Below are 19491 nucleotides of genomic sequence, written 5' to 3' on the forward strand. Positions count from 1 at the left end.
AAGCGTCGTTTTGTTGTTGTTATGAAACATGACAAAATATGGGCAACCACCTATTTTTCCACCCATGCATACACAATTGCCATTGTATATTCTTGTTGAGAAAACTGTTTGCAAGGCTGTGCCCTATCCTGTCCTTACTGTCGAACTGTGTATATCAACTGAAGGTGACACTTAGGTACAGCTGTCCACCTGGGGTGCCTCAAGATATCACACTCCCTGTCTGAGTTTCCTCATTCCCGTCTACCTTCCAGTCCAGGACTGAACAGCCAGAGGGCCTGCTGTAGTAGGACAGCAAGTGGCAAAGGCAGGTCTCTTTCTCCTTGTTGGTGACAGTAAGACCCTGAGGAGGCCTTGGCAAGGGAGACCTGCTGTCAGCCCTGTGGTGGGCAAAGCAAAACAGAAGCTCCCCCCCCCCCCCCCCAGGCAGTAGGCATGACAAGGAAAGGGAAGCCTGGACAGTCTCTAAGCACTCAGGAAGAAGAGGTGAGGTCTGGGTGGCTGCCCTTCTAGACGGGAAGTTTGGGGGATTTGTATCAACAGGAGGCTCCAGCCCCCATCGGTGCGACAGTTTGGGGCTTTCTTAATAGCTTTACTGGGGTATAATAAACATACAATAACATTCATCCATCCTTAGTATATAGTGCAAGGACTGACATGCAGTCATGGCCACAGTTATGGAACACTGCCTCCACCTCAGAAAGTGCCCTGTGGCCTCTGCAGTCTCCATTCCCACTTCCTGCACCAGCAGCCATTGATCTGCTTTCTGTCTCTTAGATCTGCCTTCTTTTGGACATTCCATATAAATGGGATCATACAGTCACTTAACATGTGTCTGAAATTCATTCATGTTCCTTTCTTTACTGTGAATGCTATTCCACTGTAGATGAGGAACCACATTTTGTTTCTTCAGTCATCACCAGCTGATAAGACATTTGAACTCTGTTCAATATTTGGCTATTTTGAATAATACTACAATGAACATTTGCTGATAAGTGTTGTATAAATGTGGGATTTCATGTTTCATAGGAGTAGAATTGCTGGATCATAAAAGTTTATATTTAACTTATTAAGAAACTGCCAGGTGCTTGACCAGGAGGTGGTGCAGTGGATAGAGTGTTGGACTGGGACCCAGAGGACCCAGGAAGGAAGGAAAGAAGGAAGGAAGGAAGGAAGGAACTGCCAAGCTTCTCCACAGTGGCTAGGCTACACCATTCTTTCCTCCTATGAACAATTTAAGAAGGTTCTAGTTTCTCTGCATTCTCACTAACACTTGTTATAATCTGAAATGGCATCTCGATGTGGTTGTGATATGCACTTCTCTGACTAATGCTATACATCTTCTCGTATGCTAATTGGTTATTTTATAGTTTCTCTGGAGAAATGTCTATACACATCTTTGCCCATGTTTTTAATTGGGCTCTCCTCTTACTGAGAGCTCTTTGTATATCCTGGATATAAGTCCTTTGTCAGATATGTTTTGTGAGCATTCTCTCCCAGGGTATGGTCTATCTTCTCATTTTCTTAAGAGTGTCTTTTGGAGAGAAGAACTTTTTAATTTCAGTAAAGTTCAATTGATCGTATTTTCCCCTCTTACATATCCTGATTTTGATGGCATGTGTAAGAAATCTTTTTCCCAACCTAAGGTAACAAAGATTTTCCCTTTTCTTCTAGAAATGTTATAATTTTAGCTCTTACACTTAGGGCTGTGACCCATTTGTAGTTCATTTTTGTGTACAATGTAAAGTGAAGGTCTGACTTCACTCATTTACACATGGATATCCAGCTGTCACAATACTATTTGTTGAAAAACTGTTCTGCTCCCGCTGAATTCACCCTTGTCGAAAATCAGTTGAGCATAAATGTAAAGGTTTACTTCTGAACTGTCAGTTCTGTTTCTTGATTTATCAATACACCAGTATCACACCGTTAGTTACTTTATAGTATGTTGTGAAATTGGAAAAGTCAATCAGAAGAAATTGGAAAAGTCATCAGATTTTGGTATTTTTCAAAATTGTTTTAGCTATTTTGAGTCTTTTCTTTTCCATCTAAATCTTGAGATCAGCTTATCATTTTCTGCAGAAATAGAAGTCATTTTGGAATTTGATAGGGATTGTTTGTGTTGGATCAATTCAGAAAGAATTGCCGTCTTAACAATATTGAGTCTTCCAATCCATGAACATGGAACGTCTCTCCATTTATTTTTGTCTTTTTAAATTTTCTTAGCATTTTATAGCTTTCAACATATAAGTCTTGCATTTTCTTTCTTATTTCTAAGTATTTTTACTCTTTTGATGTTACTGTGAAAGGAATTTTTTCAATTTTATCTTCAACTTTATGTCTACCATGAGAGAGAAGGGAGACATAAGGGAGGAGGAGCAGGAAGCATCAACTCCCATATGTGCCTTGACCTGGCAAGCGCAGGGTTTTGAACCTGCGACCTCAGCCTTCCAGGTCAGGCATACAGTTGACTTTTGTATGTTGATCTTGTATCTTATGTCCTTGAAGAACAATATTTTTGTGAGTTACTGGCACCTACAGTGTCACCAAGGGAATCACAGGATGCTCGGGAGCTGGGAGCTCACATACCTGTCTCTACACAGGGCAGGGCACCTCCCCTTCAGCCCCTCTGCCTAATAAGCACATCCAAGAATAAAGGTCAATTCACTAAAGGGCAGTACCTAGCGATTGAGCAGCTCCATTTGAAAGTCATTTAAACCAACTGAAATCCACATCCCTGAACCTCCTGCCCACTGGTCTGGTTCTGCTCTCTGAGACAAGGCAAACAACTGTTATTTCCCCTTCCTTAAGCCAAGGCTTCCTCACTGGGCCCTTCATTGCGGCCTAGAGCTCTGAAACCAGCCAGCCTTGTGTTACCTCCTGTCACCTGAGCACCTACCTGATCCTCTTTACTACAGCCCAGCACAGCACTGCTTTCTCAGTGTCCATGTAACCCTTTCCCCCCAGTAACACACTTTTATGTCTTTAGACTTTAGGGTGATAATGGCTCTGTCAGGTGTCATGTACCTACTAAAGCCCTCAGAACTTTTGGTAGGTTCCCTCCCACGGCAGAGGAGTGCAGAGAAGTGGCTTAAGCTGTTAGTACCTTTTGAGTTCAGTGCTGCAGTGAATTTCCCCATCAGTGCACGGTTTCTGATACATTTCCCAGGGATGGGACACTTCCATGGTGGTGTGCAGAATGATTTTAGGAAATACATGGGACATAACAATAAAAAACATCAATTCACAGTGAGAAATTTACTGTTTTTAAAAGTATCTTCAGATCTCTCTGATCGTGGCAAGGTCTAATTCCTGCATCTCCCACAACAACTGTTTTTCTAAATAAAGAGCAAACCATGGGAAAATAGCAAAATTTATAGTACCTTCTTTTTCACTATATATATGTTATTTATGGCAAGTGATACTGCCCACTGGTCTGGTTCTGCTCTCTGAGACAAGGCAAACAACTGTATTATCATTTACAGTGATATTATAAAGTTGTCTTTCAAAATAAACAAAGGAAAACAGTAAGTGAACTAGAGGCGGTGTACAGATGGTCGAGGTGAAGGCGCTTGGGATATCCCTCATGTGGGATGGACCGGTGTGGGGCCTCGCCCGGTGCCCACGCCCAATCAGACTTTCAGGTGGGCCATGAACTTGCCCTGCATCCACACCCTGGGAACCACTGTGTCCCTGTGCGCCGGGTGTGGCCAGAGACGCTAACCGTGTGCGCTCTGCCTTCCTGCAGGTGCGGTGGGCTGGGGCTGGTGCTGGCCAGTGCGGGATTCGGCATGCTGACGGCGCCCATCATCGAGCTGCACAACCAGAAAGGCTACTTCCTGCACCACATCATCTTCGCCTGCTGCACGCTCATTTGCATCATCTGCATCCTGCTGCTGCCTGAGAGCCGAGACCAGAGCCTGCCCGAGAACATCGCCAACGGGGAACACTACACGCGGCAGCCGCTCCTCCCACACAAGAAGGGCGAGCAGCCGCTGCTGCTCACCAACGCCGAGCTCAAGGACTACTCGGGCCTGCACGAGGCGGCTGTTGCGGGGGACGCGCTGCCCGACGGCGCCACAGCCAACGGCGTGCGGGCTCGCGGCTCGGGGCACGGCCTGCCCTGACGGCGCCTGGGCTCTGGAAGTCGGGGGGCTGCCTGGTCCCGGGAGGCGCGCGCAGGTCCCGGCGCCTGGGCCCCCGGAGCGGATGCGCAGGTCCGGGCCGGACCCCGCGCGCGGGGACGCGAGGGCGGGGAGCGGGCTCTGCCGCAGGCGTGGGGGGGGGGGCTCTTTCCCAAACTCGGGGGGTCGTGTGCGAGGAAGCTGACTCTTTGGAAATTAGACTTTCTTTTCTGCCATTAAATGTTTATATTTATTTTGGTCATTTTTACGAGAAGCACTTTATTCCCCTTCCTCTCACTGAACCTGAAATGGAACCACTTCCTTAGAAGAAGACCCGAGAAGACGCTGGAAGTCCCCAGCGCCGCGGCAGTGTCCCCGCAGGCCCGCCTCTGCAACCCAGCGTCCCCTGCCGGCCGCCCGTTCGCAGACCCGCCCGCGCAGCGGTCCTCACTGTGGTTCAGATGTGACCTGTATATGACAAGGTGTTGCCAGAGAGTTTGTTACGGTTTGTGACGTTTCCTTCTGTTTGTAAGGTCAGAGCTTCTGTCCCATGTTTGGGGGGAAAGCAGCTCGCAAGCACCATTAAACCCAGCCTGGTCTTTCCCCTCGAAAACATCTCTTTTGTATGTGATGCTGGAAACTGAGGAAAGGCTTAAAACATTTCACTACAAATCTTAAAAATAATTCCTGATCATGCCTCTGGTTCTCTGACAAGTTTGCCTCGTCAAGTTCACAGCTCGTAGATGTGTGGAGGTCCGAGACGTTAGCATGAATACTCCTTCTCAGGCTTAGCAGGAAAGTTACCTCTTCCACAATCAGCTTTTTTTTCCCAGCACTACTTGAAAACATGGCTACTTTCTGAACTGAAACCTACGGGACAAGAACTGAACTAGACGACTATGGCGAGCCCACTGGAGAGCAGGAGGGGTGCCCTCCCTAACAGGGCCCATCACGCACACCTGGAGCACACACCACGTAGACATCACCAGCTTGGATGATTCAGCTCTCGCTGATTTCACGCTGAGAGACTGCAAGGCCTGTGGAGCAGTGCCCCCTCATTCCTGCCTTTGCCTGCTTCCTGCCACTTTCCGCCAGCACAGAGGTGGGACTTAGAGCAAAGGGTGGGATGCTCACAGGTTAGTCCAATTGACGTTCTGCCTCTTAAAGCATCAAGACCAATTAAGAGAAAGCAATAACTCACCAAAGCTCAACTCCCATCCCTACCCCTATTATCCAAGGGTTTTACATTTGTTCTTTATTTTGTCCCACACTGTGAAGGCTTCCTCTTCCCATCCAGGGCAGGCTTCCCCCACCTGTCTGAGAAGTGTTTCAGAGGAAACTTGAAGGGCCTTCTCAAGGGCACTCAGGGGCCACTAAGGAAACAAGCTTCTTTGGTGCAGGTAGGCGCCACCTTGTGGCAATACAGGCATCTGACTTTTTAGACTGCCTGGGTTCTTCCTAGAATTGTCCACCCCCCACCCCACTTTGTGATGTCTTTGCCATGGGCTATTTTTTCCAAGGAAATCGTAGTCTTGGGTTTGAATTAGGTGACCTCAAAGGGCCTGGAAAAGGGTTAACTTCCCTTTCTCCCCTTCTAGCTTTCCACCTGGTCTGTTTCTTACTATCTCTACCCATCACTCTCCTCCAAATCTGGTGGACATCAGTAGGACCCTGCTAACTTGATAAAAACATGGGGAGGAGGTGAACAAACCTGCAAGCATTTGTGATTCCAGTGAGTACACTGCACTTTCTCTGCCGAACCGATGGGGCCTGGGCTCTCCAGCCCAAAGGGTCCATGCCTAAGAAGGAAGGCCATCTGGCCAGTCTCCCGTTCCAAGCCCAGATCATCCTCGCCTTCCTTCATCTTTTTTTGTCACTGTCTCATGTTTGTCCACATTCACCTTACTTTAAAAAGGACTTTCTTTACAAATGTGCAGCCTTTGCGTGCCAAACTTGTGAAATACCTTTTGCCTTTTTTAAGAGTATTTGCTATAGCCTGACCAGGCGGTGGCGCAGTGGATAGAGCATTGGACTGGGACGCAGAAGATCCAGGTTCAAAACCCCGAGGTCACCGGCTTGAGTGCGGGCTCACCAGGTTGAGCGTGAGGTCACTGGCTTGAGCCCAAAGTTCGCTGGCTTGAGCCAAAGGTTGCTGGCTTGAGCAAGGGGTCACTCAGACCCCCTGTCCCAGTCAAGGTACATATGAGAAAGCAATCAATTAACAACTAAGGTGCCTCAATGAAGAATTGATGTGTCTCTTCTCTCTCCCTTCCAGTCTGTCTATCCCTATCTGTCCCCATCTCTCTCACAAAAAAAAGAAAAAAAAAAGTATTTCCTACAAAGCCACCTGGCAGCAAGACCAATTAAGTCCAGGACATGATAAATGGAGCAGCCAAGTCACTGGGCAGTGAGGAAGATAGGAAGGAGCCAGTGAGGTCCTGTACCTGGCCAGGTATATGTCCCCATCATCCCAGCATTAGGACACCTTTTGGACCCTCTACTGTAGTATGAAAGGACTTGTGTTCACTCAGATCGCAGAGGCCTTCTTTTAAGCAGTGGAGCGAAGCTGTAGGGTACTGCCGGTGATCCCCCGAGTGGCCACGGCAGGGCACGGCACTTACAGACTCCTGTTCCTAGGTCTCTGTTCTCCATCTGAAAGGACAATAGAAGCACTGGTCCAGTGGATAGTCAGCACTGTCCCTTCAGCAATCAGGACTAACTCAAGGACGACTAGAAGTAGCTGGGAGGACTGAGCTCTTGGGATTGAGGTCTAGCGGACGTGAATGAAGTCGCCTTGCCAACAATCAGCAAGTGATGTCTCTGGGCAGAGGTCCCACAGCTCTTCCCTCCCAGCAGCCTCGGGATCAGGCTGAGCTCTTATGTTGCTGGTTCTGTTGTAACTTAAGGATATCCAAAGCTCTTGAGGTACAGCTTATGAAATGTAGTCAAGGCAGTAGTCATGGGGCTCCCTTGTGGGCTGAGCTCCCCTGTGGGCTGAGCCCCATGAAATCCCACACCAACTGGGCAAGGCAGCAAGGGCCCACAGAGCCCTAGGCTCGTCAAGTCCTGCCCTGCTCTGCATAGGGAGTGCCACAGCCACCAGCTGGTCGTGCTTGGACTCCTCAGGCCTGTTTCCTTAGTGGTCAGTAGGGAAACAATTCTCAGGCACCTGCCATTTCAAGTCTACTTCCCCACCACCTACCCGTCCCCCACCCAGGGAGACACCTCCAGGCCTCTCCTCCACCAGCCCCTCCTGCATCCTGCCATCCTATCAGGGAGCTGTGGCCCCCTTTCAATCGAAGTTGTGCACAAATGTGGACACCTGAGGCAGGGCTGGGCTGCTCTTCGTTCTTTTCCAGAAGTCAGTAACTTTCATCAAATACCTGCAGTACTAGCACCCAAGACCTAATAGGAAAAAGATTGTACGTGTTTTGTTTTCTAAGAGTATAACTACTCACAATTAGAGGAAAAGGGCTGGTAAGTTGTTTTGGCCACAGAACAGGAAGCAAAAATAAACCTCGTAAAGGAAGTACTGCACTCAAACAATACCACTTCCTAGAACCAAACAAGAAATGACTGAAGTGCCATTAAAATGAATTGTGACCACCACACCGCCCAGCCCCTAAAGGGTGCACAGGCGCGCACGTGCTGGGAAAGGCCCATACTTGACTTTCTTTTAAAGGACACCTTGCTTGGCTGTATTGTATTTTGGAAAAGCAGCAGTGTTATGCCCAGCAGGAACACCTCCCTGTCCTTTCTGCCACCCCTACACTTGAGATTTCTAAGTCAGAACCATGTTTCTGTACACGTCAACCGGGATTACTCTGGAGGTGCTCAATCATAGCACAAGCCCAAATCTAGTTCTGAGTTGTCATTCAAAGCCAAATGTATGCATGATGTCACATCTGTTGTACCCTTTGGGGGAGATTTGTACGTAAATGTACAGAAATAAAAGTGTTGCCCCATCACCTAATTTCCTCTGGAATGTCTTCCCTACCTCATCTGATGGTATCCAGTGAAGAGCATTTCATGACCATTGACAAGTAATAAAAATTCTTTATTCAGATCTCGCTGCGTCCCTGTTTTAGCGCCTCTGTAAACTGTCAGCCTGGGAATGGTGGGTGGCCTCTCATCTGCCTGCAGACTCCAAGTCTCAAAGGCAGGCAGGGGCAGAGATGGGACTAATCATAAACTGTTCACTTAGAGCCATCCTCAGGCCCCCTAAGAAGCGGAGATCAGCTGTCAAGTGGAGTCCTTCTCTTCTCTTGTGTATGGTGGGTATCCTGTGGAAACGTGGTCTGCAAGTTCCTAGAGAGGTGGAGAAATGGTTATCTTCTACTGTGATTCTGTGAGGAATAACTGACAACCCAAAATGCTCTTGTTTAATGTAGTATTTTTTAATAAGAAAACAATGTTTCTTTAATAAAGTTTTATACCACTCTTCTCTCCATAGCCCTGATTTTGTTACTTACTCTTCCTAGAGAGGTACCCACTGTGCTTCCCAGCCCCAATGATGCCAGCAGAGGCCTAGGAGGTCAGCACAGGAAGTCTGCTGAGGAGGGAAGCACCTTACACCCCAGCTATACTCCTCTGAAATACCTCTATGTCAGGGGTCTCAAACTCAACTTAGCATGTAGACCGCAGAGCAAGATCACAGCCGTTCGGCGGGCCGCACTAGGTCTACAAAAGGCAACTGTTACGCAACACTTTTCTCACTGCAGTTGAAAACAAAAAAAAATCAGTACAACATTGTTCGGCGGGCCACGAGTTTGAGACCCCTGCTCTATGTCCTGGCCAAACTGTCACCATCCCTGGCTGCTTACCACTGGCTCAGTGCCTTTTGAAACTGTATGAAAGTGTCACAGAGCCCTAAACCATCAGTTCAGGTAGTCCAGAATGACTCCCGAAGATTAGAAAGTTCTTTGCCAGTGGTCCTCAACCTTGCCTGTGCTGAGAAGCACTTAGGGGACTTTCCAACCTGCCAAAGCCTGGGCCCCAGGCCCTGAGTCTCTAGGGAAGGGCCAGGTATAGGCAATCTGTGACAACTTCCCTAGACATTCAAATGTGAAGCCAAGGTTAGGAACCACTGACCCATGAAATATTGGCTTTTGGAAAAAAAGAATGAAAAAAAAAACATGCAGCATTTGGTACTAGTAAGATTGGAATCCACTTCAAGAGGCAGGCAGAAAAAGGCTAAGGATTAAAGATGAACAAAGCAAGTATTTGAGACTTGGGGGAAAGAAAAGAGAGACAAGGAAATGACAACAGGAAGCATTTGGAGCCATAAATATGAAGTAGCTAAAACCATAATCGACACCTTAATTGCTATGGCACTTATAGTTTGCAAAGTATGTGTATTTAATTCTAAAAATAACCCAGCAGAGTGGAGATTATTTCCATTTTATAGGTGAGGAAACAGGGCCCAGAGAAGTTAGAGACTTCACCAAGACCCCAAGTCCAGTGCACAGTGAGGAGTGGGGCTCCCCAGGCCTAAGGGAGAGCAGAGAAGAGACAGCCAGGGGAAGGGCTTATTACCTCAGTTTTAACTGGGAACGGATATTAGTCATGACTAATTTAACCCTTTAATCCAATTAGCCCCTTTCAAGCCCAACAAAATCCCACCTTAATCCCTCTCTCTGTTACTGAACAATCACAAGGCACCTAAGGCCCATGTTGCTTTTCCTCTTCCCCAGCTTGGTCAGTTACAGTGCTGGGCTCACAGTCTAGTGAAGGAATGAAGGGACATCAGTAAGATTAACCCTTTGAAAACAAAATGTAAACACATTAACCTGGTGACAAACAGTGAAATCCAATTCATTTATTTAATGTACACCGTACGTAAGTTACAAATCCTCACTTCTGCTAGAACTTTTCGGGAAAAGCCTCCATTTCTTCCTTGATCCTGTTTTCTACAAGTAATGCGAAGTTACTGTCTGTGTTTTGTAGGTTATAGCTGACAAACACCTGCTTGTTGGTCTTCCTGGCTAAAAAGAGAAAACACATTGACACGGCCATGATGAAATACCTGGAGGCTCTGTATGCCTGGAGTCTGTCTTCTATTTTTATGATTTCAGAGACAGCTGCTGCAAATGCAAACTAGTCATCTGGACCTTCCCGACATCTCTAGAATAGTGGTTCTTAGAGGGTGGTGCCCACACCAGAAACATTCTCTGGAGACCCGTTAGATCTCCACATGCTCAGGTCCTGCCACTCCACCCACCCCCGGCCACTGAATTAGAAAGGCTGGCATTGGGGCCAGCAATCAAGGCCTGGAGCCCTCCAAAGGATCCGAGCACTAACATTTAAGGCCCACTGTCCCCTCACACCGCTGTTTACCTGTTTCACTTCCCTAAAACACCGCTAATAGTCAAGTATTTAAAATATTACAGTTCTCCTTTAGGACTGCCCTCTACTAATTCTACTCTTATCCCAGAGATAATTCCAATTTCTTCACTTCTGTGCATACCCAGACACACACACACATACAGAACTATGTGTGCGCAAATACACATATACACACAAATGTCCATTTCCAATTTGATGTCTAACGTATGTAACAGTTAGGGTGTGGCTCCAGCTGTAGAGATCAGTATGAAGGACAAGACACATACCCTGAAGATGAGTAGGGCAGTAAGCCTCACGCCAGTCAGTACTGTGAGCACACCAGAGCTGGGCCTTCTCCCCTGGCCGCACACCACACACAGGGCAGGTGCAAACCCTCCTCCCCATGGAGGCGTGTGCTGCCTCCCACCCCAAGGACTTCAGATGACCACGCCTACCCCACCATCAAAGGCAAAAAGGTGCTGAGGAAAAGTGAGGCTGGAGCCTGTTGAGTCACACCCACTCAGGCTGCCTTCTTTCAGGGGCAGAAAACTCCCTGTCCCCAAGAGTGGCTACTCTGATTCCAATCGCTTTACTTGCTAAGACAGGGTCTTACAGGGAGCAAAACTGTGTCTGCCTGCATTGTCTGCCTCCAGGCCACACAGAGTAAGGGGGTCCCCATCCACACCACAGCCTCCAATGCTTCCAGGGTTCCTCTGAATCCTAGTCTAGATCATCTCTTTCCCAACTTCTTTTCATCCCCCATAGAAAATACTGTTGAGCACACTGCTCTCATCTCACTACCCCGTCTAGACAACTGACAACGGTTAATGATGCATTTTCAACTAATGTGCATAATAATAATAATAATAATGCATACGAATACATTTTAACAGCACAGAGCTGCGCTGGACAGCCCCTTTGTGACCGCAACACTATGTGCGTCACCAGCCCTTGGTGATGCCAGCAGCCACATCACACCACTGGTTTTTCAAGCTGCTTCCATGTGCTTGTCCTTACTGGGCAATGGCTGTGAGCTGCCAGTTCCTGCTAATATAGGCAGGATAGAAACCTTCATTAATAACTGAATTTAATAAGATGGTAAGGATATTATTTTTTCATTTATCTTTTATTTCAATTGATGTAGATCATTATAAATTGATGTAAACCACAGGAGAAAAATGTTAATTTAAAAGTCCAAACATTTGCATAAAACGCAAAAAAACCTAGTTTTTTGCACACAAGCTACTACTATTACACCTCCATCCTAAGAACACTCTTGAGCCCATCTTATTGATCTTTTTGCTTTTGGAATAAACAACTTATTCATGGCACACCACATGAGCTCCCAACACCCACACTGTAGTAATCCAGAGCCAGTCTCTGGCGCTAGAACTGTGAACACCCCACGCCTTCACCAGACGAGGTAGGGCACACAGTGGTCTGTGAGATAGAGGCGTGTCACCTCTGAAACGCTGGCAATACACAGTGAAGCACATGGAGCAAATCGTGTCTTCAACTTACATTTGTATGGTTCAGAAAAAAACATGGTGAGGCAATGACAATGACTGGAAGTCTGGGTGCAGGCTGAGCAGGAACTCTGCATCTTTTTTGGCAACTTTTCTATAAATTTAAAATTATTTCCTAATAAAAAGTTACCAAAAACTAATTGGGTTTCTCTAATTTCAAGCTAAAGAGGAAGTACAGTGGATATTCCTAAAATGCTGCAGAGCAGCCCTCACGGTCCCCACCCTATTCACGCATGGAGCTCAGTGTGGCGAGTCTAGAATGAGCTATCCTCAACCGGTCTGTGACACCGCGCTCCACCTGCACTGTGTGGGACCTCTGCGGCGTGGGTGCAGTGCAGAGAGAATGATAAATCACTTATCAGGGATCAAGTGGACAGAACTGTCAACGCAACTAAAATATCGGGGTTGGTCCTCATTCACCAAATACCCAGCATCAGGACACGGGCTCTAGATCTGAACTGGCTAGGAACGCTGGTGACCACGAAGAATGAGAGGACAGGACTGAGGGGATTGTTCAAGGCCCCTGAGCAACCCGAGATGAGTTGGGGACCATGCACACTGCCTGAGGGCAGAATATTTGCCGTCCTTATTAAAACTACCCTGTGTTTGGAGCGTAGGAGGGGTGGAACCTTCATCTTCGTAGTCTTGCTTAACACCCACTCTACGCCATACTCAGGCTGGGCCAGTCTCCTTTCTGAATTCTGAACATCACAGGGAGTGAAGGACAGTCCCCACTGCACAGTGCTGGCACCGTGCTCCACAGGCTCTGCTGAGTCCCCAAAAGGTCCAGGAGGGTACCTGCAGCTACTGCACTGGGTGCTGTGGACATCATTCACACTCTCTCCCCATAAGGTCATGTGCATACAGAAAGGAGTGAAATCACCTGTCACTCATAAACTCAGACAGCAGCCGAGGCACAGCCCCTGAGGGGGCATGCTGGCCCTGAGGCAGTGGTGGCACCGAGGGCATGGATGTACCCTCCTAAAGGAAACACAGCACAGGGCACAAAGGCCTGGGCTTACCATACAGTCGTCAGTGGACTTATCGCTCAATATAAAGATTCTTTATTGCTAAAGTGACTTGCCTCGTGGTGCCTTCAAACAGTGAGGCCCCTCTTGCAGCACTAGCCATGGGTACATACCTAAGCGCTGGGCAAGGCCAGTGGATGTCGTGTTGGAAGTGTCTCCGAGGAGGGAAGTGGACACAGGGATGGAATCCTAAAAGGAAAACAGAGAGTGCTACGCTGCTTTCCCATTAGCCAAACTTCTGTTGCTTCCAATTCTCCATGAGGGTGGTCAGGGTAGGCCCTGGGAGGTTAGACACACTCACCAGAGAAGGTCTGGCACCTGTGTCAGCAGCCAGGCAGGCTGGCCCTCTAAGCATATGAGGTCCTAAAGCTGGGCAAGCTGAAGGCACTGAAACCTGGCATCACAGTGCTGTCAGCAAGCTCGAGGACTTATTGCACATAAAGGGCTTGGTTCAGCATTGGAAGCTCCAGAGCACTCTGAAGGGCAATGTTACAACCAGGAGGGAAGCACACAAGATCACTAAGGCCACAGCCGGAAGAGAGCAATCAGAGCCTGGGTGCCCAGTGCCACCAGGCTCCTCCTGCCCCAGTGGGGCCAGTGGAGAATGCAGGACACCTGCTCTCCTCCCAGGGACCTGTGAGGATGCACAGTGCCACTGCCCTAATGCTGTCTGGGCAACAAAGGCCCTGTGACTTTGCAAAACGGCACCAGCCATCTGCGTCCAAATAATGACAATAAAAACTTTTGAATATGCTTGGTCAATTATCATTTCAGACAAGAAGAAATAAAACTAAAGATAAATAACTGTGGCCCTTCTGAAATCTAGAGGTAATCTTACTTCCAATTCCATTGGAAGCAATCCCCTTTATCACTGAAAATGTCTAGCTTAAAAGGAAAAAGGCTGATAACTTATAATACGGCTGAAATTACTTGTACTGTAAGCAGAGCACAGATCAGAGACTGCTCCTTATCTCCTAAGAGTTCAAAGTGACTTCAATATGAGAATGAATTTGTCTAGATCTGTAAAAGATGGTAAGAATGAAAGCATTTACTACAGGCTTCTTCTTTAAAAGGATATAAAAACATGGTCTTAATTAATGAATTTGCTGTATATAGATTTCAGGGTGGCCGGAGGACCACCTTCCACGCACCCAGGTGGGCCAGATGCATCCTCAATGATCTGAACACAAAGGGCCCTCTATCATGGTCCAAGGCCTGTTTCCCCCATGCTGGTGGAGACCACATCATCCTAGCTCTCAGCTTCTCTCGGCACAACCAGACCTGCCCGATGCCAGGTGGGCCAGCTGGAAGGCAGCACAGTTGTATGGTTTTGTTCTCCATGGTCCAGTCTTACGTGTGAGGATTTGGGGGCAAGGCAGGAGGAGGGGAGACTTCAAAGGCCCTTCAGTGCCATCCTCTGCTCATGGGCCAGTCAACTTTCTCCAAGAAGGGCCAGAGAGTAAACAGTTGAGTGTTTATGGATGACAAGGTCCAGGAGCAACTGCTCAACTCTGCCATCAAAGTGCAAAAGCTGTTACGAACCCTACTAAATGGATGGGCACAGCTGTGTTCCAACAAAACCTTATCACAAAAGTAAACAGGGCCAGCCCCCAGGCTATAGTGTGTGGAGCCCTATCCCACAGGAACCAGTTTCCCTATCTTAAATTATGGCCTGTGCCTCTACTCTCCAGCAGGCCCAGTCCTCTGCCCCTGGAGGGCAATGTTCTTGGCACACTGTGGTCAGTGAGTGCAAATGGTTCCTTTCCCTTTTCCTGCTGTGATCCTGATGTAAGGTGACTTTCCAGTTGAGAAAATACACCCTACTAAGAGCTATGACTATCAAGTGGTCAAACCACCAGAACCACCTACAGGAGGAGCCTTGAAACTGAGTCAAGGAATCTATGCCTAGTCTTACCAACAAGCAGCCCTGGGCCCCAAAAGGCCACAGCCTTACACACTACACATGCAGCCTGTGACTACAGCATTAGGATTAGGATAGAAGGTACGCTGGCTCCAGGGCACCATGCCCTCCAAACACAGAGCCCTCCTCACAATCCCTGCCCCTCTAGGCCCTCCTCCCATCCTCCAATGAAAGCAGCCCTGGTGCCCCAACCAGACAGCTCGGTTGGTTAGAGCCTCATCCAAAAGACCTAGAATTGTCACCTGCCAAAGGCCCACCTGCTGCGACTCCCTAAAAAAGAAAGAAAACACAACCAGAAAAAGAACAGTGAGGAAAAAGGCATGTGAGAAAGGCAGCTAAAAGAGGGACACTGTGTGGACATCCAGAAGTCCCATGTGGATGCTATCTCCTTCCTAAAGCTTTGCCAAGGTCCTCCCTGATTACTTCCTCCTCTGATTTCCCACAATCCCTGGGGACCCTCAGAGATCACAATACTCACTGCCCAGCTGCTGAGGGCTACTGGCAGTCTTCCCTAGCAAAAGGGAGTTCCCTGAGAGTTCCTCACTCGTACATTCAACAGGGATTTAATGAGCAACTTGTCAAGCACTTGGGATACAAAAACCCGTAAAACAGACAAACCTCAACACTAACAATAAATTGCAGAGGGAGCAACAGCTGGGGTATGCTAGTGTGCCAGAGCATCTGAGAGGCCAGTGAGTGGACAGGGTGTGAGCAGGGGAGCTCTCCCAAGTGCTAGGGCCTGGAAGGTCACTACAGTCTCTGGACTGTGCTCTGAGTTTCTTTCTTGAAAAGCCTGGAGCAGAGGAATGACATCTAACTGCAGTCTGCTGCCCCATGGAAAACCAGCCATAAAGCACTGTTGTGGGATGAATTGTGTCCTCCAAAAAGACATATCCATGTCCTAACTCCTAGAACCTGTGATGTTACTTTATTAGGAAACAGGGTCTTTGCAGAAATAATTAAAATGTTAAGTTAAAGTCATATTGGAGTAGAATGGACCCTTAATTTATTATGACTGATGCCCTTGTAAGAAAAGAAAATGCACAGACATTCAGAGGAGGCTACATGACACAGCAGCAAAGACTGGCGTGATGAAGCCGCAAGCCAAGGAACACGAAGGAAAACTGGCAATGCCACAAGCTGGAGAGGCAGGGGATGATTATCCCTCGGCCTCCAGGGCCACCCCTGACAGCACCTGCATTTCAGACTTCTGGCCTCCAGAACTGTGGGAGAACTGCTCTGTTGTTTTAAGCCACCCAGTTTATAGCATTTTGTTACAGCAGCTCTAAGAAACTGAACAGAAGCAAAAAGGGGAATCAGCCAAGGAGGAGAGATGCTGCAACCCTGGCCCAGGTGGCAGATGTTAAGGCAGGGGTCAGGAACCTTTTTGGTTGAGAGAGCCATGAGCGCCACATATTTTAAAATGTAATTCCATGAGAGCCATACAACGACCCATGTATGTTACACATTATCCAATAAAAATTTGGTATTGTCTTGGAAGACAGCTGTGATTGGCTCCAGCCACCTGCAACCATGAACATGAGTGGTAGAAAATGAATGGATTGTAATACATGAGAATGTTTTATGTTTTTAACGCTTTATTTTTTTTTATTAAAGATTTGTCTGCGAGCCAGATGCAGCCATCAAAAGAGCCACATCTAGCTCATGAGCCATAGATTCCCAACCCCTGCCTTAAGGTGACAAGTGATTGGATTCCCTGTATGTTTTGGGTGGTTTTTTTTAAGTATATTTGCCATACAGTAGTTTCAGATGTACAACATAGTAATTGTACATTTGTAAACCTTACTATACAATCACCACAATAAGCCTCATTATATCCCCATGACTTACTTATTTTGTAACTATGATTCCCCTTCACCTTTTTCACCCATCCCCCACTCCGTACCCCCTCTGGCAACCATCATTTTGTTCTCTGGATGAGTCTTTTTCTGTTTTGGACTGTTTGTTCATTTTTGGGTTTGTTTTAGACTCCACATAAGTTAAATCTTACAGTATTTGTCTTTCTCTCTCTGACTTATCTCACTGAACGTTGACTCACGTCTGCTTTGACTGAGAGCAGTGCTCATAGATTGACCGCCACTCCTGTGTGGGGTGTGGAAGAGAGGTCTCAAGGGTGACTCCTAGGTTCCAGAGCAGTTACCATAACAGAGAGGCGCTGGCTGTGAGGAGCAGATTTAAGGTCGAGTTTAGACTTGAATATGTTTATTATGAGATGCCCATAGACTTACAAGTGAACATACAGAAGTGTGAAGGAAAGAGGTCTGTACTGGAAGCACAGATAGATATCGGTGTGGGCAACACAGAAAGAGCGTGAAAACTAAGAGGCAGATGCCATCCCCCAGGGCGCAAGAGTGACCGGATGGCAGAGGTCCCACGATGAAACCCCCGGGCACTCCAACTACAGATATGGGAGAGAGAAGGAGCCCCAGAGTGGCGGGACTGCACGGCAGGGGCCTGCCTGGGGTCCCACGTGCTGGCCTGGCCGCACACAGCTCCCCTCCAGGTGGCGCACGTCCAGACCGACCCCTGTTCCCTAAGACACCCAAAACCCCCGCGGGCCCAGAAGGCCACCCCTGCAACCTGTGGAAAGCCGAACCCGCGGCCTCCCCAGCGGGCACCGGGCGCGCGTCGCTCCGCCACCGGCCGAGCCCCGAGCCCCGCACTGGCCCGGCCGCCCAGTGACCGCACCCCTCCACCGCAGCTCTGCCTCTGCCCCCACCCCCAACTGCCCCCCACCATCCCAGCCCACCCGCACTCACATAGCGGCTGCACATGGCCACCGCCAGGTTGCGCAGGTGCGGCGTGGCCCCCACCCACAGGAAGAGCGAGTCCTTCAGCCGCATCACGTGGAAGTGGACCAACTGCTCCCACAGCCTCGCGCTGAAGTTGTGCAGGGACACGTCCCCGCCCGCGGCAGCTCGCAGCCCCTCCATGCCGCCCGGCCGGCCCCAGCCCACCAGCGCCGCGACTCCGGTCACCGCCGCTGTCGCCGATCAGGCTAGACCTGAGCAGCCGAGCGCCGAGCGACGGAGCGCGCCTTCGCTTTAGGCCACGGGAGTGGGCGGGGGGATTTTAAGCGACCCGGGGAGTGGGCGGGGCATGGTTGGTGTGGGCGGGCCCGAAGGCCCAGGAAGTGGGTCGTGGGAGTTGCGCACGCTGGAGTGAGCAGGGGCGGGGCGAGGCGGGGCTGGGCTGGGCTGGGCTGGGCACCTGGCCCTGGCTTTGCGGACTGAGCCATGGCGCTGCAGGCTCGCCCCCTTCTCTCCCGGGTCCGTAAGTTGTTAGACAATGGCGGGGAAAGCCCGCCCTCGTCTCTTAACTGGGGCAGGGTCGGCGTGGGCGGTGACTTGTTCTCTGCCTCCCCCACCCCAGTGAGTGCAGGCTGGTGGCGCTCAGGTGCAGTAGCTGGCCGCCTCGGCTCCGACATCGCGACACGCCCCACAAAGACAACCCTGACTCCCCTCATGCCATCTTGGTTATGCATTCATTGCTTCCTGCTCCTGGCAGCCCTGTACCTCCGGGAAGCCTGGAATGCACTAGCCTTAACAATGGCAACGCCATCCCGGGTCAAGGCACAGGCAGGAGCAGATCCATGTTTCTGTTTGTCTCTCCCTGCCTCTCTCTAAAATCAATACATACATTTAGAAAAATATAAAGAATGGCACCGATGTTGGGAGAAAGCCTATGAAAGGGAAAATTGTTTCAACTGAGTTGAGAGGATGGGTGGGCACTGTTTCAGACTCAGACCCTCTAAACTGCAATTGTGTATCAGCGTGGGCCATGGGCTCATCTTTTAACCTCTCTGAGACTCAGTTTCCTCATCTGCAAGATGGACATAAGAATAAGTGCCGCTCAGAGAAGTGGAAAGTATGAGCAAGTACATGGAAAGTAGAGTGGATGGTGATCATTATCATCCCAGTTGAAGGACCCTTTGATTTTAGTCACTTTGAGGCACTACAGCAGGGGTCGGGAACATATGGCTCACGAGCCAGATGTGGCTCTTTTGATGGCTGCATCTGGCTCACAGACAAATCTTTAATAAAAAAATAATAATGTTAAAAATATAAAACATTCTCATGTATTACAATTCATTTCCTACTGCTCATGTTCATGGTTGCAGGTGGCTGGAGCCAATCACAGCTGTCCTCCGGGACAACACCAAATTTTTATTGGATAATGCGTAATGTACACGGGTCGTTGTATGGCTCTCATGAAATTACATTTTAAAATATGTGGCGTTCATGGCTCAACCAAAAGTTCCCGACCCCTGCACTGCAGAGTTGAAATAAGGAAGCCTTCATCGTAGTAAGAAGGAGTGTTTGTTTGTTCTAATGTTTGTGCTAAAAGAAAACAGGGCCCACTTTGACAGATTCTGTTATAACTGGTTGTTGGGTTTTACATCAGAGCTGTCACAAGTGCTTTAAAAAAGTTCTTTTAAAATCTTATATATCTAAGTTGACTAAAATAAAATTTTAAAGGGTATTTTGATAGGTTTGTTCTCTCTACTAATTATCAATGATTCAATAAATAGTTAATTTTCAGTTCGATTT

At 48.4% G+C, this 19491-nt stretch overlaps 3 protein-coding genes across 9 annotated transcripts in view; 1 reads left to right on the forward strand and 2 right to left on the reverse strand.

Annotated features, from left to right (window-relative positions):
- SLC22A23 (solute carrier family 22 member 23) overlaps window positions 1-6161 on the forward strand; it is a 204375-nt gene extending 198214 nt beyond the window's left edge. The window contains exons 10-12 of one of the 4 annotated variants that reach the window (XM_066377043.1): window positions 3746-4046; window positions 4454-4603; window positions 4955-6161. In XM_066377043.1, the coding sequence (XP_066233140.1) occupies window positions 3746-4046; window positions 4454-4588 (436 nt within the window). In that variant the 3' untranslated portion in view covers window positions 4589-4603; window positions 4955-6161. Of the gene's footprint in view, window positions 1-3745 lie in introns of all 4 variants that reach the window. The other 3 variants (XM_066377041.1, XM_066377040.1, XM_066377044.1) reach the window with 3 other exon arrangements.
- Window positions 1-19491, reverse strand: part of NQO2 (N-ribosyldihydronicotinamide:quinone dehydrogenase 2) — a 698677-nt gene that overhangs the window by 434110 nt on the left and 245076 nt on the right. The gene's annotated exons all lie outside the window — the stretch shown is intronic.
- PSMG4 (proteasome assembly chaperone 4) lies at window positions 8158-17991 on the reverse strand. Of its 4 annotated transcripts, none has more exons than XM_066377069.1 (4): window positions 17701-17991; window positions 13113-13188; window positions 9979-10105; window positions 8291-8429 (listed from the first exon to the last, which is right to left on the reverse strand). In XM_066377069.1, exons 1-3 carry the CDS (start codon window positions 17872-17874, stop codon window positions 9984-9986), a joined length of 372 nt encoding a protein of 123 aa, XP_066233166.1. In that variant the 5' UTR covers window positions 17875-17991; the 3' UTR covers window positions 8291-8429; window positions 9979-9983. The 4 variants fall into 4 exon arrangements, 3 of the variants coding, with proteins under 3 accessions (XP_066233165.1, XP_066233166.1, XP_066233167.1); XR_010750301.1 differs by having other exon boundaries at window positions 8292-8429; window positions 9911-10105; XM_066377070.1 differs by lacking the exon at window positions 9979-10105 and adding an exon at window positions 9744-9844 and having other exon boundaries at window positions 8292-8429.

Source organism: Saccopteryx leptura, chromosome 3 (assembly GCF_036850995.1).
Source record: "Saccopteryx leptura isolate mSacLep1 chromosome 3, mSacLep1_pri_phased_curated, whole genome shotgun sequence".
NCBI classification, from domain to species: domain Eukaryota; kingdom Metazoa; phylum Chordata; class Mammalia; order Chiroptera; family Emballonuridae; genus Saccopteryx; species Saccopteryx leptura.